A 19,122-nucleotide genomic window follows, 5' to 3' on the forward strand; every position below is an offset into this window, starting at 1 on the left:
CAGTGGACGGGAGGAGGAGATATGGGGAGGGCCTTGAGAGGTGGAGGCGGAGTTAGAGGTGGGGCGAGGAGCTGAGAGAAAAGCGGAGGCGGGGGAAAAGTGAGCTCTAGAAAGAACTGGAGAACCAGAGGGTTAGGGAAAGAAAAGCTGGGGCCGAGGGAAGGAGATGTATGGAAAGGGAAAGGAGGTGAGGGGAAGGGAAAGGAAGGGGGAGGGGAAAGGGTGGGAGAGGGACTGGCGCCTGTTCCTAGGCAGCTGCGAAAGATTGTGGCAGTGATTAGGGAGGGGCGAGCCTCATTCTGGAACCCCGCGGTGTTCTAACGTAGGAAGAACCTCCATTCAAAGCCTCAATGTATGTGGAAGGTCACCATTAGAGAGAGCCGGATCAAATTCCATCTGGTACAGAATGACTGTAACACTGTATTAATCTCTTAGTGACCCCACACAACCCAGGGTCCTTGAATATTAAAAAATGTTCATTTAAAAAAAGTTGCATCTTTATTTTCACTAACCTCTGCGGTTTAACATTTCCTCTTATTAATGCCTTAAAACTAACATTTTTCAGAGGAGTGGTCCATGGCTTCACCAGTCTGCCAAAGGGGTCTGGGACAAACGCAAAAAAAGGTATAAGAACTGCTCTAAGGCTATTGAGTTGCGAAGAATTAATCACTATTGATAGGCTTAGAAACAACCCCTACTAGCAATGAGCTCATATCTTGATGGGGGTGATAAACGAATATAGCATAAATATAATGTGAATGAATACAATGTGTGTGGAGTGGAATTCTGGGGGAACTTGCAGCCCCAGAAATAACTAATGACCTGACAGGAGGCTTGGATAGATGCTTGCAGAGAAAATGCAGCCTTGTGTGTGTGTGTGTGTGGGGGGGGGGGGGGGGGTAAGCACAGCTCTGAGTGATCTACCCAAAGCAAGGGTCCAAAGATATTCACATGAATTCAGAATTGATAGGAATTTAATACAATGTTCCTCTTCTTCCCGCCCACCGCCTGTGTGAATACAATGTCTGTGTATGTTCTATTTTCTTTATCTTGCCCTACACTCCTTAAGTTTCCCAGTGATTGCAAACCCATGGGAGTATTCTTTAAGTTTGCATTTTCTAAATTGAGAAAGAATTTAAACATGTCCAAAGCCTTTTAGGCTGAAAAATTTAGGATATTGAGTTAAGATTACAAATGTAAGTTTTAAGACCTTTCCCATGAGGAAAAAAAAGGAGGGGGGAGGTAGGCCACATTAGAAAATAGTGAATTAAAGGTGTATATTTATGTATATACTTATAAAGGTGCTTGGGGAGGGGATTTTCTCGTCTTCATAAGGAGAGATTGTTACTTCCCTTCTGAAAGGCACCTAACTTTCGCTAATTTTCTATAGGAAGTTGTCAATCTATGATTACTAATACTAATTAATGTATGTTAGGGAATATGCACAATTCCATCCCATACAATAGTAAAATACAAGTTTGTCTGAAAGGGCAATAATTAGCAGCTGGAGAAACCTGGAAAAGTTTTATGAGGAAGATGGTGCTTGTCGATGAAAAAAAGGACCCTTATGAAGGTGCTTTCCAAGCTTGTGGGATGAACTAAAGACACAAAGGAGGATCCTATCTGAGGAACAAAAAGATCAGTTTGTCTGGATCACAGAGTGAAGTGTTGATGGTGGTCAGTGCAAGATAGTTTTGAGCCAAGCTTGAAAATGGGTTTAAAAACTTAAAACAGGGACAGGTAGGTGGTTCAGTGGAGAGCCAGCCAGGTAGGAGGACCTGAGTTCAAATGTGACTTCAGACACTTCCTAGTTGTGTGACCCTGGGCAAGTCACTTAAACCTCCACTGCCTAAGCCCCTACCCTAACTTCTTCCTTGGAACCAAAAATTGATTCTAAGACAGAAGGTATGGCAGTTCAGATGATACCTTTTCAGATACCATACTCCAACCCCCGGCTACCAAAATTACCTTTCCGATGTAGATTATTTTGATTATACTAATATGGATATAGGTATGTGTCCTCTGATAGGATGTAAGTTAGGTGAAGATAGTTTTTTTGGTCTTTTTATCCTTAGTGCCTAGCATATTGCACCTGGTAACAAGTGCTTAATACAATTTCACCAGAACCCTGGTCCTCTTTGCTTCCATCCATTCATATTGTATAAGGTATTGCCAATTTTTTAGATTACTAATACAGCTAGGTAGCACAGCCTAGAGTCTGGAAATTTCAAATTAAATTCTGATCTCAGGCACTTGCTATATATTTGATCCTGGACAATTTACTTGTTTGCCTTGGTTTTCTGTAAAACAGGGATCATGATACCTTCCAGCACTGTTGGGAAGATCAAATGAAATAAGTATAAAGTGTATAATGACACAGTGCTTGATGCATAGTAAGCACTATATAAATGCTAACTAAATTTATTATCATTATGTTAAAAAGCACTTCAGAGATGATTTCTAGTTGGAATGGGGAGAGAGGAATGAGATCAGGGAAGATTCCACAGAGGTTGAATCTGACCTGAATATTTTAGAATGTTTAAATAAATTACACATTACTTAGCACATTAAGGTTTACAAAGACCTTCCCTCACACCAATGCTAAGAGGTTGTGCCAATATTATTTGCATTTTATAGAAGAGGGAACTGAACCTTTGAATAATTTAAATTACTTAAGTTATTACTTAAGGTCACAAACATGTTAGGTGCTTACTAGAGCCAGGACTTGAATTTAGGTTTTAGGTGCCACCTCCTGATCTCCTCTTTTACAATTATTTTGTATTTACTTATTTGTATACATGCTGAAACTTTTCTCTTTAAAGACAAACTTCCTCACAGGAGATACTTTTTTTTTTTTTTGGCACCTCTAGCAGCCTTCATTGAATTGAATTCTAATAATGTTGAAATGTTTTTGGATTTTTTACTTAAATTTCCCGAATTTTCCTGTATCAGCAATTAGATTACCACGCCACATATGCCTTTATCCAGGACTTTGATAAAAATGTCAAATAGCACAGAACCAAGAACAGATCTTCAGGGCATTCCACTTAATAACTCCCAAGTTAGCACCGACCCATTTATATCCACCCTTAGAGTTGTCAAACAGTTCTAAATCCATTTAAATATATTCCTCCACCTTGTAGCCAAGGATAGAATGAGAGATTTTGTCAGTTAATATACTGAAAGGCAGAACTGGTGTATGGCTAATAGCTTAAAACAAGGGGCCACGCGTAATAAGATGATATTCCAAAGGCATGAATGTTGTTTTACTACCTGGGTTTCTAAGATAAATTGCACAAATACAGGATTAGAGAAATGTGTCTAAAAGTACCATGTAAAAAAAAATCTTTCTTGTATATTAAATATTTATCAACTATATCAAATAGCAACCAAAAAATGAATTTGACTTTAACTTACTTTAGAAGTATCCAAAACAAGGAAGACACTAATCTTGCCTTGCTTAAACCATATGAGTATCCATATTCAGTTCTGGGTAACCATATTTTAGGGAAAGGTCATTAACAAGCTACATTAAGAAGGCAACTAGAGATTGTATCAATACCAGCCTAAGGCCTTTGGGATGCTTAGCTTGAAGAAGACTGGGTAGGGGGTAAGGAAGAGAATGACACAATTATTGTGATGGAATCTTTGTAGAGCTATCATGTAGAAATTGAAATTACTTATTCCACTTGGTTACCGAGGGCAGAAATAAGCACCTTCTCTATCATTTTAAGCCTTCCTGCAGTCTTCCTAAACAATCACTTCTTGGTTGTTGTAGACAGGTGATCAATCCATGATTCTTGAAGAGGTCAAACTGGATGATCCATTCTTAGAACTTGTCATTTCTTGTTTTCAATAATAGGTTTTCACATTTCAGCAACACTATCAGACTATATATCCTTCCAGCCATCTTCTTTAAGGGAAAATTGGGAGTGAGAAAAGATAAAAAGAGAAGGCCCAGGCCTTTCATGGCTCATAGGCTAAGAATTTATCCAAAAGGGTTTGCCCTTATTGACCAGTGATGGTGAACCTTTTAGAGACCACATGCTGTGTCCTGCCTCCCCAGACTGCGTGCAGAACCACCTACCCCATCTTGAGACAATGGATCCTGTATGGAGGACCACTTTTCAGAATGTTGTTGACCACCTTAGGCAGCTCTCTTCAGAAAAAGACAGGTGGGAGAAATTCTTGGGCCCCCACTTGATTGGGGGGAGAAAATGCAGCTTAAACAGGGTTCTAGAATAAAATGAGCATCTTTTTTGAAAACAAAATTGTCCTTTGGGGCAGCTAATCCTGATCTGAGTTCAGGTCAAGTCTGGGCTTGCAAGAATTGCTTTACCAATGATTCAGGTCTAGCTGCAGTTCACATAATCTGAAGTCTCCTAGGTGAGGGCAATGTTGCCAGGAGGCCAAGTGTTCCCTCCAGCCTTGGAGTGGGGGGGAATCTTGGAGTTTCCTTCTCTTCAGCAAGCCAGCACCTGTGCACTCGCTAAAATTCTGATGAGGGTGGGGATCACTACAGGGAGGTCTTGATATCCCCTGAAAAGAGCAGGGGGCGGGGGGAGAGGTCTTGGCACAGCGGAGGGGCCCTCCCTAGGACTTGGAGTGGACTCCAGGGGAGGTTCAGAACTTGAAAGCACAGGAGGAGTCCCAGAGAGAGGGCAGGTGAGGCTCTACAGGCTCAGAAGTCAGATGGGAGTGGGGAGTTTAGTGTGAGCATCCAAGCTGTTTCCTTCCTTCCAGAGGCAGAGGATCAGCCTGCTCCTCCTCCAAGGCCCAAGTGCTGAGTCTCCTCTTCAGCCTCAGCCTCCTCTCCTGAGGGGGGAAGAGTCAGGGGAGCCCAGGCTAGACAGGGGAGAGAGAAAAGGAGGGGAGCAGCCTGAGTGTTCTGCTCAGGGGAGGGAGTAATCACAGTGGGGTGGGGAGGTGCAGTGGAGAGGGGGGAGGGAGCAGCTCTTCCAGAGTCCCTCTGCCTTTCTAATAACTAACTCTGCTAGGGATGGGCTCATGCTCACAGAGTGATCTCTGCCTGCCATCTTTGGCATGTGTGCCATAGCTTTGCCATCCTGGTCCTAGACCAAAGCCTAATTCTTTGTTTCTTGGTTTCCAACTAGCAACATCTTTTGCTACTATGATCTAACATAGCTGTAGGTTTCACATCCCATTGTATAAATGGAATTAACTCTAGCCAATTCATAGTCGAAAATCTACCTACCCTAGGCATAGAAATGATGTAATCCTCACCTCCCTTAATGGGGAGGGTGGACGAGTTACCCACATGTGACAATAAGTAACAAATCAAGAACAAGGGACTGCCCTTTGGGCAGTCCAAAATCAGTGTAGAGACTGTCATTTGTCCACTTGAATTAGAGGTGGACCCACAGGAAGTGACGAAAGACACTATCTCTTTAAGTATGTTGGTTACCTCCTGTGGAGGCATTTCCCACTTTGAACTTGGTGCTGAAGGACCTCCCTTGAGACCTCAGGCAGCTTCTACTCAGTATTGTCACGTGGGTAAGTTAGACTGACTTCCTTGGCCTGCCTAGGCTACTTCCAAACCCTGCCTTAAGTAGGCACTAGCCTATCTGGTTGCTAGGCCTTGTGGCTTGCAGCCTAATTTATTTAGCCTTTTAACCTTCTCTCTCATCCAGGCCTCTGCAGGCCTGGACTAGCCTCTCCCTTTCTCTTTATTCCCATACCTTTTTGTAAATAAACTGCCTAACCCTATGCTGACTTGGGTCTGATTTAATTACGGAATCAACCTGAATTGTTGATTCCTGGCAGTCACATTTTAAATATATATCTATAAAATACCTAAATTCTCCCTCTTACACCATCTCTAACATTTACTCTGTGACCATGGTCAAGTCGCTTGGTCCTATATGCCTTGGTCTCAGCTATAAAATGAGGATTTTAATACCTGTAATACCTACCTTCACAGAGTTATGAGGCTTAGATGAGGTAATGTATATAAAGTAAAATGTTATACAAATGTCAGTCATTATCATTAACTAACCCTGTAATTAGAAGGCAGACCCCACCCCCCTTCTCAGAAGAGTACTTCTCAATGGGTAACCTGCTATAGATTTCAGGCTACCATATCTCATTCCATTAAGAATGGCTATGAATTACATACAACAGGAATACATCTTTTTATTTTCCAAGAATAGAAAAGCTGCATAGCTTTTGCAATGGGAAAAAAAAAATCATGTACATGCTTTAGGACACTTGGTTAAACAACAAATAATTTGTCTTTAATGACCACCTCAGACAAGTGGCAAACTTCACAGTGTCAAATACATATAGTGGGATATTCATATCATGGCATGTTTACTACAAAATATCTTTCTGACATCAGACACCAGCAACATTTAAAAATTGTTATTAATTAAATAGAACAAAGAACACAGCTTCAAGTATTCAAGTACTGTTTTTTGGCTGAATAGAAACCCTCCCAAGAACCATGAACATGTTTTGACTGCAAAAATAAATTCAGCTGCTCAATATTTCCCAAACATAGCATTTCCTTCTTAGAAATAAGCCTCATTTCCCACTGCTCAAAAGTAGTATGAGGAACTGCTTTTCCTATCACATCTAACAGTTAAGAAAAATATCAGCTAAAGAAATAAATTACTACAACAATGAAGATAAACAGTGGCACTGAGATACTGGAAAAAATAAAGCAACAAGCAAAAATAACCTTTACATCATTGCATAGTCACTTACAGTAGCAAATGGGAGGGAGCAGCAAAGACGGGACACAAAAACCCATTTCCACAAAGCCTAAAAACTGCTGTGAAAAGTTAACTAGAATCCACAGTGCTTAGATAGGATACAAGGACACAGAAAGCACATGGCATCTCCCTTCTAGGACAGTTCATTCCCTTCACACTAATCCTTGAGTCTCTTATACTCAAAACCCACCAGCCTAATCAGTTGTCTTAGTCACTTAGGATTGGTGACTGATTGATGCAGACTTATTAAGGCAAAGCTGCAACAAGGAAAAGGTGGAAAGGGCAGCCACTCTTCTTCCTGCTATTGAGGAGAAGCTGATTAGCTCTCCTGTCTACACTCTTACATCCTTGACAGCTGCTCTCCAAAGCTGCTGCCAGTACCCCTTACCCAGAAAATCTTCCAAGCTTGTTGTTCTAAGCTGAAAAGAGTGGGGATGCTTGAGAGAACATATGGTCCAAGAGTTTGGGGACATAAGGTCAAAGATGTGATTGCCCCTTGGGTAATAATGATTCTGGGGCGAGAGTATGAAGATGGTGGAATTCCCCAATGAATTCACAGGTGAGGTTATGCGGAAAACAATGTTTCCACCAATGCTCTCCCTACATTTTTTCCCTAAGCTTAGAAGTGTCCCAATCTCAGGAAGAGGCCCTTAAATTCTTATGAATCTTATAAAATTAAAATGTAAATACTATTTTCATTATTGTAGACAAAATTGTGACATCTTGTAAATAAGCACTGGGCTCACCTAAGAACAAGGATCCAAAAATATCACATCTGAAACCTCAACTTTAGAAAGAGCTGTCCAACTGGGAGCATTTGGTGATAATAAATACTGTTCTAACCATGCTACAGATAAAGAGCCAGTTTCAGGCTCTGCTGTCAAGTTTTAGGGGCCATCAGAGGCTGTCACCAGCTCAAACCACTGCCTGAGAGCATCACCAAGTGTCTCAGGAAGTGCATTCACATCTCGAAGGATTAGATAGAAGGGGAAAGGGAACTCCTCTATGTAAGAGTGAATTTCCGGCAGTTCTCCTGGTCCTTTGAATACTGGAACTTTAATGTCCAAGATGGAATCCTGCCAATATGAACATAAAGAGAAAAACACAGCAATGAAGTGAGACATATTTGATGTATTTCCATGGTTTTCAGAATAGAGACAAAATGAGTTTTAACACTGGTAAATGAAAGAGGAATAAAGTCATACTGGCAAGGATACATCAGAGGAAGAAAACACAGCATTGCTGGCTAGATCATATAGGTTTAGTCAGTCACGACTGGCTCTTGATTTAAGAACTTTAGAATTTCCCAAACTAAATTCTTGATTATTAAAGTGGCTCCTATTTCTATTTAAATAATCATTTCTTAGTGAAAAGGGGGCAGATCTCTAAATACATTAGGATCTGTCATCCCCTAAAACTCTGCCAATCTAAACCCACTAATCTGTCTCATATGGATAGGTAACCCCTATTATCTAATTTCTCTACTCCTGCAGGAATCTTGTCAAGCCAAGTGTTACCAGAGAATCATTAAAATTAAAATGATTTCAGCTACTATGAATTTATAATGAATAACTTCACCTAGGTTCCCAAGAAGGCTCAAAAACACTTTTACCTGCTGTTACTGATTCTGTTTCAAATATTTTCTTTTCTCTGAAAATGCTAAAATAGCAGGTGACTGGTTTCCCTTTTCACTGAGAAGACAAGATTGATGCCAACTAGTCTTTTTCTGCTAAAAATGCCTTGACACCATTGCTCATTCTGAATTTCCTTCTGGTTCCATAACATAGATCCCTTTCTGTCTCATCTTTTAAAGGACCTTTGTATGGTCTAGAAGTTAACCCCTCTGATTCATGCATCTTTACCATCATCTTCTTTTCTACTAGGCTCCAATTACATGTATGTTTAGGCCTCTGAAATCCTAAAAAAAACCCTTCCCACCTACTTACTCTCTCAAATCCTTCTCCACAGAGTTATAGAACTTCTGGAAAAAATTATACCCAATACTTCTCAACAGCCAAAGATAACCTTATAATGACTAATACTTTCATGACCCCCATCTACCTCTTGAACCACCTACTCCTTCATTCTTCTCTGGGTTCTGCCCCTGATTCTGAACTTCTTTCTCCACCATTCCCCAAAGCCCTTCTCACCCTGAAAGATCCCTTCACCTCTGTGATTGGCATTTAATATATCTGTTCTAACTATATGCTGAATAATGACTGAATAAATATAAAAATACTCTGAAACTGATTAGGCACAAGGTGAAGGAAATGCTCCTTATTCATGCCAAAGTCACTTTATAAATCACTAATTTTCTGAACATGTATTATTACACTTCAATCCCCCCAAAAATTTCTAGCCATACATTTTAACATTATACCACTTGGATGCATAATGCTTGAAAGAAATCATACTTTGGCTAAGTATTTTAAGAGACTATTGGGGGGACAGCTGGTTAGCTCAGAGGATTGAGAGCCAGGCTTAGAGACAGGAGGTCCTGAGTTCAAATTTGGTCTCAGACACTTCACTTCCTAGCTGTGTGACCCTGGGCAAGTCACTAAGTCACTTAACCTCCATTGCCTAGCCCTTACCACTCTTCTGCCTTGGAACCAATACAAAGTATTGATTCCAAGATGGAAGCTAAGGGGGGGGGGGGGGGAGAGAGAGAGAGAGAGAGAGAGAGAGGGAGGGAGGGAGGGAGGGAGAGAATGAAAATGAAAATTGGAGCTCATTGCCATTAGATTATCACAGATATTATGGCTAATAAATGAAGAAACATTTTCAAGGGTGTCTAAATCCATCTTTAAGAATGGGTAAACACACTTAAGATTTCAAGTTAGCTCCTTTAAGGCAGGGCTTGTTTCACTTTAGTTTTCCAGTCTCTAGCATATCATATAAATATCTGTCAGATGTAATTGAAGACATAAAAACTGAAATCCATTTTATAGGGATCAATATATATACCAACATTCTAATAGGGAAGTCATAGGGAAAATCTGTCACACACACACTTTCCTGCTGGCACCCACTTACCCGAGAATTGGGATTATCCAATATGACGAAGATGACAAATATGTTTGCATTGCGGGCAGTCTGGACTGCAGCTGTAACTCGGTCTTTACCCTCCAAGAAAAGGCCTCGGCCATCAGAGACTATGAGAAGCAACTGTGCTGTTTCTAGGTATTAGAATGTGCACAGGAAAAGGAAGAAAATGGATCTTTTGAATAACTCAATTACCCATATTGGGGAAAAATCTGGTTACTTTTAGAAGCTGGGCAAATATTATCACAATTAAACAGAAAAAAATAGAAACTGGAATAATAAAATAGAAGAGGTATAAGTCTTATGAAAAAGATAAGAAACCTTGGGCTTTATCTGCAGGGGAAATATTCAGTTTCTACTTACTAGCTGAATCCCAGGCTACAAGACAATGGGAATAAGTACAGAGCAGTGAAAGTAGATGTATTTAAATTATCTTTGAATTCCCAAACCAGGCTTAAATGGGGGAAGGTGAGGAGGGGGAGAAAACAGAAGTGATACCAGAGGAGGAAGGAAGTGATTGCAGGTTAGGTTCACTTGTGTATTGCGCAATACAATGAAAATTTGACTTTAAGCCCAGAAATGTCTTTCATTGTTTTGAAACTACCATACAACCTACTTGAGTACTTTTTAATGAAAGGTTTCCTAAAGTGCAGAGATAGTAACAGTTTTGCCTGCTGTGTGGCAAATAGGCTGAAAATGGGGAACAAGTATGTAACTAGTTTATTACCAAAAAGAACAAAACTGGACTCACCTGAACTGATGTTCTGAGAGAGCTGCTGTGCAGCAGCAAACATGCTTGCTGATGATTCTAGAAACTGAATAGGAAACATAAAAAATGCAAGAAAATTCTTTAGTTATTTCTTGCCCTGAAGTACAAAAATGACTTCAAACTCCTATTTCTTGACTATAGATGTTCAAGTAGAAACTTTCCACTCTGCCAACACTGCAAAGCTTCAAAAGCTGCTCCCCAGTACTTCTGCAGTACTTTTCAGGCCTGACCAAGATAAATGCTAGGAAACAGACCTTGTATTCTAAAAAGGAGAGCCAAAGAGTAAAGGACATGCCCCTCTTCGCCTTACTTTTCAAAAGGAACAGTGCGTTTTGTCAAGTCAATAAAAAACACATAATAACAAGAAAAACAATAAAGAAACTATAGTCTTTTAAAGACAAAAATCCTCAAATAGAGGAAGAAGACAGAATTCTGCTCTATAGCAATTGCTAGGTTTATCTAGGAAATGACAAAAGACCTTTGGACATTGTCTTTCTGAAACCTGGAACTGTAGTGACCCTTGATCCTCATCCCATCTAAGAGTCATTAGGAACAGATAAATTATAAATACTCCAAGATTCTCAAGACACAAGGGACCACAATACATTTAATTTTTTTGAAGTTATATACCCATCTCTAGATCCAATTCTAAAACACAGTGTTTGCAAGTGCTACTTTACTCATTCCAGTAGATCCACCACAAAGAATCACCTAAAGAAAGTCTTCCTTCTCTTTTTCCTTATAATTTTTCCTCATTCCTCTACATCACTCCACAAAGTATTTTAAGTTATTCAGAAGAGCAAAACATGTTGAGGGAGGAAAAATGTAAGCATCAAATTGTAATTATAGGTAAATTAATCCATGGGATATTTACAGAGAGTTTGGAAATTAGTTCAAATCCTGCTATGATTCTAAGGAAATGTCCATATTTGTTTTCTATAATGATTTTATTTTGATTATCAATTAAAGGAGGAACTTGGTATGATTTGGGAATTCTGCCTATCCTATATTACTTTTAAAACAGCCATATTTTTTGATCCAGCCATACCATTGCTGGGTTTGTACCCCAAAGAGATCATAAGGAAAAAGGCATGTACAAAAATATTTATAGCTGCACTCTTTGTGGTGGCAAAAAACTGGAAAATTGAGGGTATGCCCTTCAATTGGGGAATGGATGAACAAATTGTGGTATATGCTGGTGATGAAATACTATTGTGCTCAAAGGAATAATAAACTGGAGGAATTCCATGTGAACTGGAATGACCTCCAGGAACTGATGCAGAGTGAAAGGAGCAGAACCAGGAGAACATTATACACAGCGATTGATACACTATGGTAAAATCGAATGTAATGGACTTCTCTACTAGCAGCAATGCAATGACCCAGGACAACTCTGAGGGACTTATGAGAAAGAACGCTACCCACATTCAGAGGAAGAACTACAGAAGTGGAAGCACAGAAGAAAAACAACTGCTTGAACACATGGGTTGATGCAGACATGATTGGGGATGTAGACTTGAACACCCTAGTACAACTATCAATAATACAGAAATAGGTGTGGATTGATGACACATGTTAAAACCAGTAGAAATGCACGTTGGCTATGGGGGGATGGGGGGGCGGAGAGAGGTTGGGATGGTGAAGGGGAGAGTAAGAACTTGAATCATGTAACCATGGAAAATTTTTCCTTTAAAATAAATAAATAAAGCAGTGGTATTTAAAAAAAAGAGGTGCTAGACTATGGATGGAGTGACAGAGTGATGTATGTATACACAAATATACTATGAAACATGGATGGTTCTGATTGCTTTTACTGAACTACTCCCCACCCCCACCCCACACCTCTTTTATAGTCTTTGTTACAAGGGATAGCTAGATAGATAAAGTTAATGGAAGAGGGAGAATATTCAGAAATAATGACATAAAAATTAAAGACAATTTAAAAATTAAAGAAAATAACTGCCTGACACTATTTAGCCCAAATAAACATTTGCACTTTTCCCCATACCTGAGCAATCTTAGTTTTCTTTTGCTGGAATTTGCAGAACTGTAATATTCGGGTTCCTGACTGATCATTAAACTGTTCATGGAATGGATGCAGGAGCTGAACAGTTTCCCCAAAGCTTGGAGAGGAAAAAAAAAAAAAAAACAAAAAACCACGTTTTTGGTAATGATCTAAACAATCAAACCTCAATTTTATCTGGATTTTTTTCCTCCTTGCAATCAAACAGCATACTTACCTGTATACAGCAATCTGACCTACTTCCAAAAGGGCCAGAGCATTTCCAATGACAGCCAATGACTCATATGCAAGCTATAAAAAGATAAAGGAGTTGAAAGAAGGAAAGAAGCATATTAAGTGCCTACTATTCATGAGGCACTGTGTTAAGTACTTTACAAATTTTCTCTCATTTGATCTTGACAGTAACCCTAGGAGGTAGGTGTTATCATTAACCCTATTTTTATAGTTGCATGACCTGAGGTAGAGTAAATGTCCTGAGTTACATAGCTCTAGTGTCTGAGACTCTCCACATGAGTATTTACCTAAGACACAGTCTCCAAGAAGGCAACCCAAAAAAACACGTGTTTTTTTTTTTTTAACTATAGAGGAAAATAATCTCTTCTAGAGATAGGCCCTAATCAAAGTCAATTTTAGATCGATCAGGGGTAAATAAAATAGAATGGAAAAATAGACTGGGGGTGGGGGAGCCCTGAGAGTGGGGTTACTTATATTTTATAGTATATAACATAATACTATCATGCAAGTGCAATTAACTAACATTCTCTAGCAATAGATTAGAACAGTGGTCTTCTGCTTCATTTCTGTTTATTTAAGGAAATGCTAAGGAAACACATTTAATTAATTAAACAAATTTAAGGAAACACATAAAATTTTGGTTGATATTGGCACAGTGACGCCTTTACTAATCTATTACCCAAAAAAGTCTATTGTGGATTCATTTAAAAATTTCTGAGCTGTGATCATACTTCAAAGATAGTTTGTCTTATGCATCCTATAGAAAGTTGAACCTGTTCAGATTCAACTGACTAGATAGATGATTAATAGCACAGTTCAGTTTAAAAGTTATTGGATAAGTTAATAACTGTCAAAATTATTCCCAATAATCTCAAAATTATTTGTGGATTTAAAAAAAAGGCAAATAAACTTATTATTCTATGCTAAAAGACGCACTTCAAACTCTGGGTCTCAATTACAGTATTACACCTTTAATGAACTGATTAGTACTGTTACCAACTCACATCCACCTCTCTAAAGGCAATTAAAAAAATTTGTTGACTGCCTTATCATCAATGTGCTCATCCTCATGTAAATTATCTTATTTGTCTTTCCTCTTTACCTGTTTGGTGTGGTTGTCTATCATGCTAGAGGAGTCATCAATGGCCAAACAAATCTGATATTGACGTTTACTGGGCTTGGTCCTTCGAAGCCAAATTTTGTCCTTCCGAAACTGACTAGCAATGTAAGGAATAACCTTCCGCATATTCAGTCGTTTTCCTGTTCGATAGTCTCCTCTGAGAATTTATTGGGGAAATGATACATATTAGTCTATCACTTGAAAGGTATTAAAAAAGAAAACACAACCTTAGTGTAATCTTACAAATCAAACTCAAAAGGTATAAAATGCATTGTCAGGTGAGTTGAAGGATTCAAATGATGCTGATCACAGTTAAAAATTTGAATGGGAAGAGTCATAGCCAGGCAAACATAAAATGAGAGTTTTAAAAAATAACATTTTATATAAAATAGTAGTTTAAAAAAATAAAACACAAGCCATTTGGTTCAGTTTGATTTAGAGGAAAAGGGGGAAGAGAGTTGAGAAGCAGAATCAAAATCACAAATGAACATTCAAATACCCATGATGCTCCTGGATCCAGAGTTCATGGCAAAGACTTTGGTATATACCAAAAATTAACAACTCTCTTATGAAATGAACATAAGTATGGCAAATATCAGCTAATGTTTTTCAATAGAGGTTAATGAATAAGCTGCATTAATACCAAACAAAATCCCTGGCACAAATTACATGGACTCCCCCATGATAAAGCTTACTCCAAGTCACATAAAATACTCAGAATGCCAGCAATACAACAGTATATTCTTTCCCCATAACTAGGTTGTACTTGTAAGTATGCAAGTGGATAGACTCTAACTGCCAAAATCACAAAGTTTCCTATACACTATAGGTATCTGGTGAACATTACTTAATTACTTGAAAATACAACTTACTTTAGCTTGGCTGCTTGGGTAGGCTCTAGGATGAGTCGAAGTTGCTCACAGAGCTGTTGTGAGAGAGGGGAAGTCAGGACAAGGTACTGCTGCCACATCTCAGCTGCTGCCTTCTCCTGGGACAAAAAATAGAGAAACCCTTGTTACTTCAGAGTAAATTACAAAGGCACTTGAAAGGAAGCTTTGCAAAAAGTGTCCAAATAGCAATGTTTATTTATTTTTAGCTCTATGCTAACTCAATCACCTTGCCCTGTGCGCCTCATCCTAAAACACTCCATTCCATGAAGAATATGCAACCACTCAATTCTAACTGGGGGAGGGGAAAAACTCTATAAGAGAAGATACTCAATAACTCACATTTCTAAATGCGACAATAACTGCTTTTATTTACAAGATTCTTTTTTGAATTTTAGTGGATAGGTGTGAGTGCTATAAGAGCCAACCACCTCATCACAGTTCCAAAGGTACATGTTTCCAAAAATGAAGCTGCAACACAAGTACAAGTACCTCCAGGAACTAATTTAAGAAATTATTCCCCATGCCACCAGACCAGCATGGTTTTTTCCAAAACATATTATATTAGCACATGTACCTGTGTGGGTATAATGAGCACTTTAAAAGATCTTTAAAAAGTCATTAATAATAACAATTCTTCCTTGATTAAACCAAGACTGACAAATGCAGGGGAACTACTTTTACCTCCTTCTCCCTCTCCCTCATTCATGTACCACTGCTTTTGACCACTACATGCTTCATGAGTGCTTCCATCAAGGGTAAAGGAAGAGAAATCAAAGTGGCTTGAACAAATCAATTTTGTAATTTCTTATTTCAGATAGAAGGTATAATGGTTAAAGAGGTTGAAACTGTTGAATAAAACAAAGTTTTTAAGTTTCAATTTTCCATGCCACTATTGTTTACTAATACCAATCAATAAGGAGTATGAAGTTTTCTAAGTCTTTAAAACAGGTGTTGGCAACGTATGGCTCTTTCTGCAGAAGCCATAAAGTCAATTTTTTTTCAGGCACTGTTACAGGAGTGCACAACTGTGAGCACTGTATGGCTCTCACGAAATTACATTTTAAAAAATGTGGCGTTTATGGCTTTCACGGCCAAAAAGGTTGCCAACCCCTGCTTTAAAACAACTGATCCATGTTAAGAATTCTCATAAGAAGAACCCAGGGAATATAGTTCGTTGGAAGGACTCTGGACTTAAAAGAATCAGAAGAACTGGTTTTCAATCTGAGATCTGCCAGTATAAGCTATGTGACCTCTGGCTCATAACTTCCCCTCACTGGGCAGAGAAGGAAGTCTTCTTCCAGGCTGCAGGAAGTCTTCCAGTAAGATGGAAGACCCTCATCTTTATCAGCTGCCCTGCCATAGGATGAACCCTGGGGACCACTAGGTTTTGATGTCCATCTTGCACTTGAACCTTTAAAGATGTTCTGTTCCCCTACCCCAGTTAAAAGGTGGACTCTGAGAGTAGGAATTCTCTTGATTTTTGATTTGTGTTGCCAGCACTTGGCATAGTGCCAGACACACTGTAAGAGCTTAATAAATATTTCCATCCTATCATTCACCTGTAAAATAAATTTTAAAAGCCCTTCTGGCTTTAAATTGTTAATATTTTGAAGTCTGAGGATTTTTCATGTCAATAACATGGCCCTTGTCTAAAGATAATCTAAAAAGGTCACTCACTTCATCTGGGCATCCAGGCTCTTGATTTTGCCAGGTTTCAAGCTGTCTTTCCAGCTCCTGTCTTAGTTCCCCAACATCTTTCTCAATGTACTAAGAAGAGAAAGCCAGAAATTAGTCCAGTCAAGAATGTGTCCCATGCACCTATAATAGGAAATTTCTTCCTCAGTTTTTTCCCAATGGAAGCTAAATGCCTTGTATACCACAAATTGTTAAAAAAAAAAGGAAAAGAAAGGGAAGGGAAGGGGAGGGGAGCGGAGGGAAGGGGAAGAGGGAAAGGGGAAGGGGAAAAGGAAATGTCATCATTTGATACCTATTTCCACATTATTCTTTTTTACCATAGAGCAATCTTTTAAAGCTGAAACCCCAAATCATATACCCGTGTAAACAAGTGATGTCATATAAGTTTTTCTTTTGTGTTTCTACCCCCATAGTTCTTTCTCTCAATGTGGATAGCATTTGTTCTCATAAGTCCCTCAGGAATTTCCTGGATTATTATCCTCCAGGTTCATCACTCCTTATTACAGGATAGTATTCCATCACCATCATTTACTACAATTTGTTCAGCCATTCCTCGATTGAGAGACAACCCCTCATTTTCTAATTTTTTGCCCCTACAAAGAGTGCAGTTACAAATATTTTTGTACATTTTTCCTTATTATCTCTTTGGGGTACAAACCCAGTAGTGGTATTTCTGGATCAAAGGGTTAGTTTAGTTTATTCCTGTTGGCTCCTAGAGGAGCATAGGGCCGCAATCATCTCATGCCAACGGACTCTGTTCTGGGCAACTTCCCCTATCTAGGCTCATGTCATTTCGACGGCCTTTGTTTCATTTTCGGCAGATCTTCGCCAGGATCAAAGGGTAGGCATTCTTTTAAAGCCCTTTGTGCATAACTCCAAATTGCCTTTCAGAAAGGCTGGATTAATTCATAACTCCACCAGCAATGTATTAGTGCTCCAGTTTTGCAACAACCTCTCCGACATTTATTATTTTCCTTTACTGTCATACTGGCCAATTTTCTAGGTGTGAGGTGATACCTCAGTGTGCCACCTTTTTTCTTGATGAATGCCACCTTTTTCTGTGGAGTTTAATATCTGACTCACCCTCACTCACTCCACCCCAATCTTTGCTTTCACATTCAAGGTATTCAATATACACATAGATAACCTTCCCTCTGTCTCCTTGATTTCTATGCTCTACATCCTGGATGTCACCATTACACAAAACTATATATCCAATCATGATTTTTAATTTCTGAAATGATCATTTCTCTTTTGACATTATCTTTCTTCCCCTCCTATCTCATCTGTCTCCATCTTCCCAAACTTATTCATCTTCACTGTAATTTCCAATCCAGGCCCTTCATTCTTCCCCATTTTCTCAGTCCATTACCTTCACTCTGGTCTTATTTTCTTTTTTCATAGCTTTGATCCTATGAGATGGCCAGTTCAAACAGAAGATATGAGCCCTGAATCCTCTGCCCCTTATACTCTTGATGCCCTGCCAACCCTGGACTCTGGGTTACACTCACCATCTTTTTTACTCAGTAAGGTAAAAGTCACAACCCTGCTGGCTGAGTCCTCATGGATGTATCTTAACTGACTCCTACCTACAGCCCAATAGTCCTTTTATTCTTCCCTTCTTGATTCCTAAGCATAACTTCCACAACAGTTATGCCTAATCTTCTCACCTCTCCTTAAGCTCTCTGTACCATTTTCTTCTTCATCCTTGGAAGACTTGCCTCCTATTATGCTAAGAAAATGGGGTTTTGCTGTGGGTTTTCCCTTCTCTCTGACATACTGTAGGACTCCTCAACATCATTTCCCATGGGCTCCTGTTTTGCTCAGCCTCTGAGAAAGCAATATCACTCCTCGTTGCCTCTTACCCCTCACCTTTAAAACCCCAAACCCTCTCATCTTCAGTCTCTTATTTTCTCTGGCTTCCTCTCTGCTGCTATTAGCCCTATTCTTCTTGATGGAAAGAATGCTCTCCAAGTTTATCAAATCTCTAAGTTCACTGTCCAATGGCCTTGTCTTAATCCTCACTCACTCTATATAGTGCTGCCCAGAACCACCTCCTCCCTCTTACTTACTTCTCCCCAACTTCCATGATACTACTCTATCAGGTTCCCCCCCTTCTACCTCTATAACTGCCCTTTCTAAGTCTCCTTTGCTAGACTATCATCTATCACACAACCACTAAGAATGGGCATTTTACAAGCATCTACCCTGAGGCCTCTTCAATCTCTCCTGGTTATGTTGACAACACAGGCTCAATTATTTCTACATAGATGACTCTTCATATCCATTTTCGATCTTCCTTAAATTCCAGCCCTACATCCCCAAGTGCCTGCTGAACAAGCATGGATGTCACGATGGCATTTCAAGCTCAAGAAAAAGTTCTCACAATCTCCTTCCCTTCTCTCCTACTTCTCAAACCATCCGTCCTGCAAATCTTCCTGTTTCTATTAAGAGTACTATCATGCTCCCATTTACCCAGGTTAGTTCTGCCCCTCCTAATTCTTCTATCACCGTCTCTATACACTCACATGCCACTCCTTTGTTTAAGTCAGAACCTCTTCAACTTCTTACTTTCCTAATTACACTCTCTTCCCTCTCATTTGCCTTTTCCACAA

General features: G+C 39.3%; 1 protein-coding gene across 1 annotated transcript in view; it reads right to left on the reverse strand.

Moving 5' to 3' along the window:
* Window positions 1-6,202: 6,202 nt before the first annotated feature.
* Window positions 6,203-19,122, reverse strand: part of MDN1 (midasin AAA ATPase 1) — a 202,059-nt gene continuing 189,139 nt past the window's right edge. Inside the window, exons 92-99 of the mRNA XM_044675390.1 lie at window positions 16,490-16,579; window positions 14,795-14,910; window positions 13,905-14,079; window positions 12,786-12,859; window positions 12,554-12,668; window positions 10,528-10,591; window positions 9,768-9,910; window positions 6,203-7,810 (exon numbers count right to left, since the gene is read on the reverse strand). Coding sequence (XP_044531325.1) covers window positions 7,622-7,810; window positions 9,768-9,910; window positions 10,528-10,591; window positions 12,554-12,668; window positions 12,786-12,859; window positions 13,905-14,079; window positions 14,795-14,910; window positions 16,490-16,579 — 966 coding nt within the window. The 3' untranslated portion in view covers window positions 6,203-7,621. The remainder of the gene's footprint in view (window positions 7,811-9,767; window positions 9,911-10,527; window positions 10,592-12,553; window positions 12,669-12,785; window positions 12,860-13,904; window positions 14,080-14,794; window positions 14,911-16,489; window positions 16,580-19,122) is intronic.

The sequence above is a fragment of the Gracilinanus agilis genome, chromosome 4, assembly GCF_016433145.1.
Source record: "Gracilinanus agilis isolate LMUSP501 chromosome 4, AgileGrace, whole genome shotgun sequence".
Lineage (NCBI taxonomy): Eukaryota > Metazoa > Chordata > Mammalia > Didelphimorphia > Didelphidae > Gracilinanus > Gracilinanus agilis.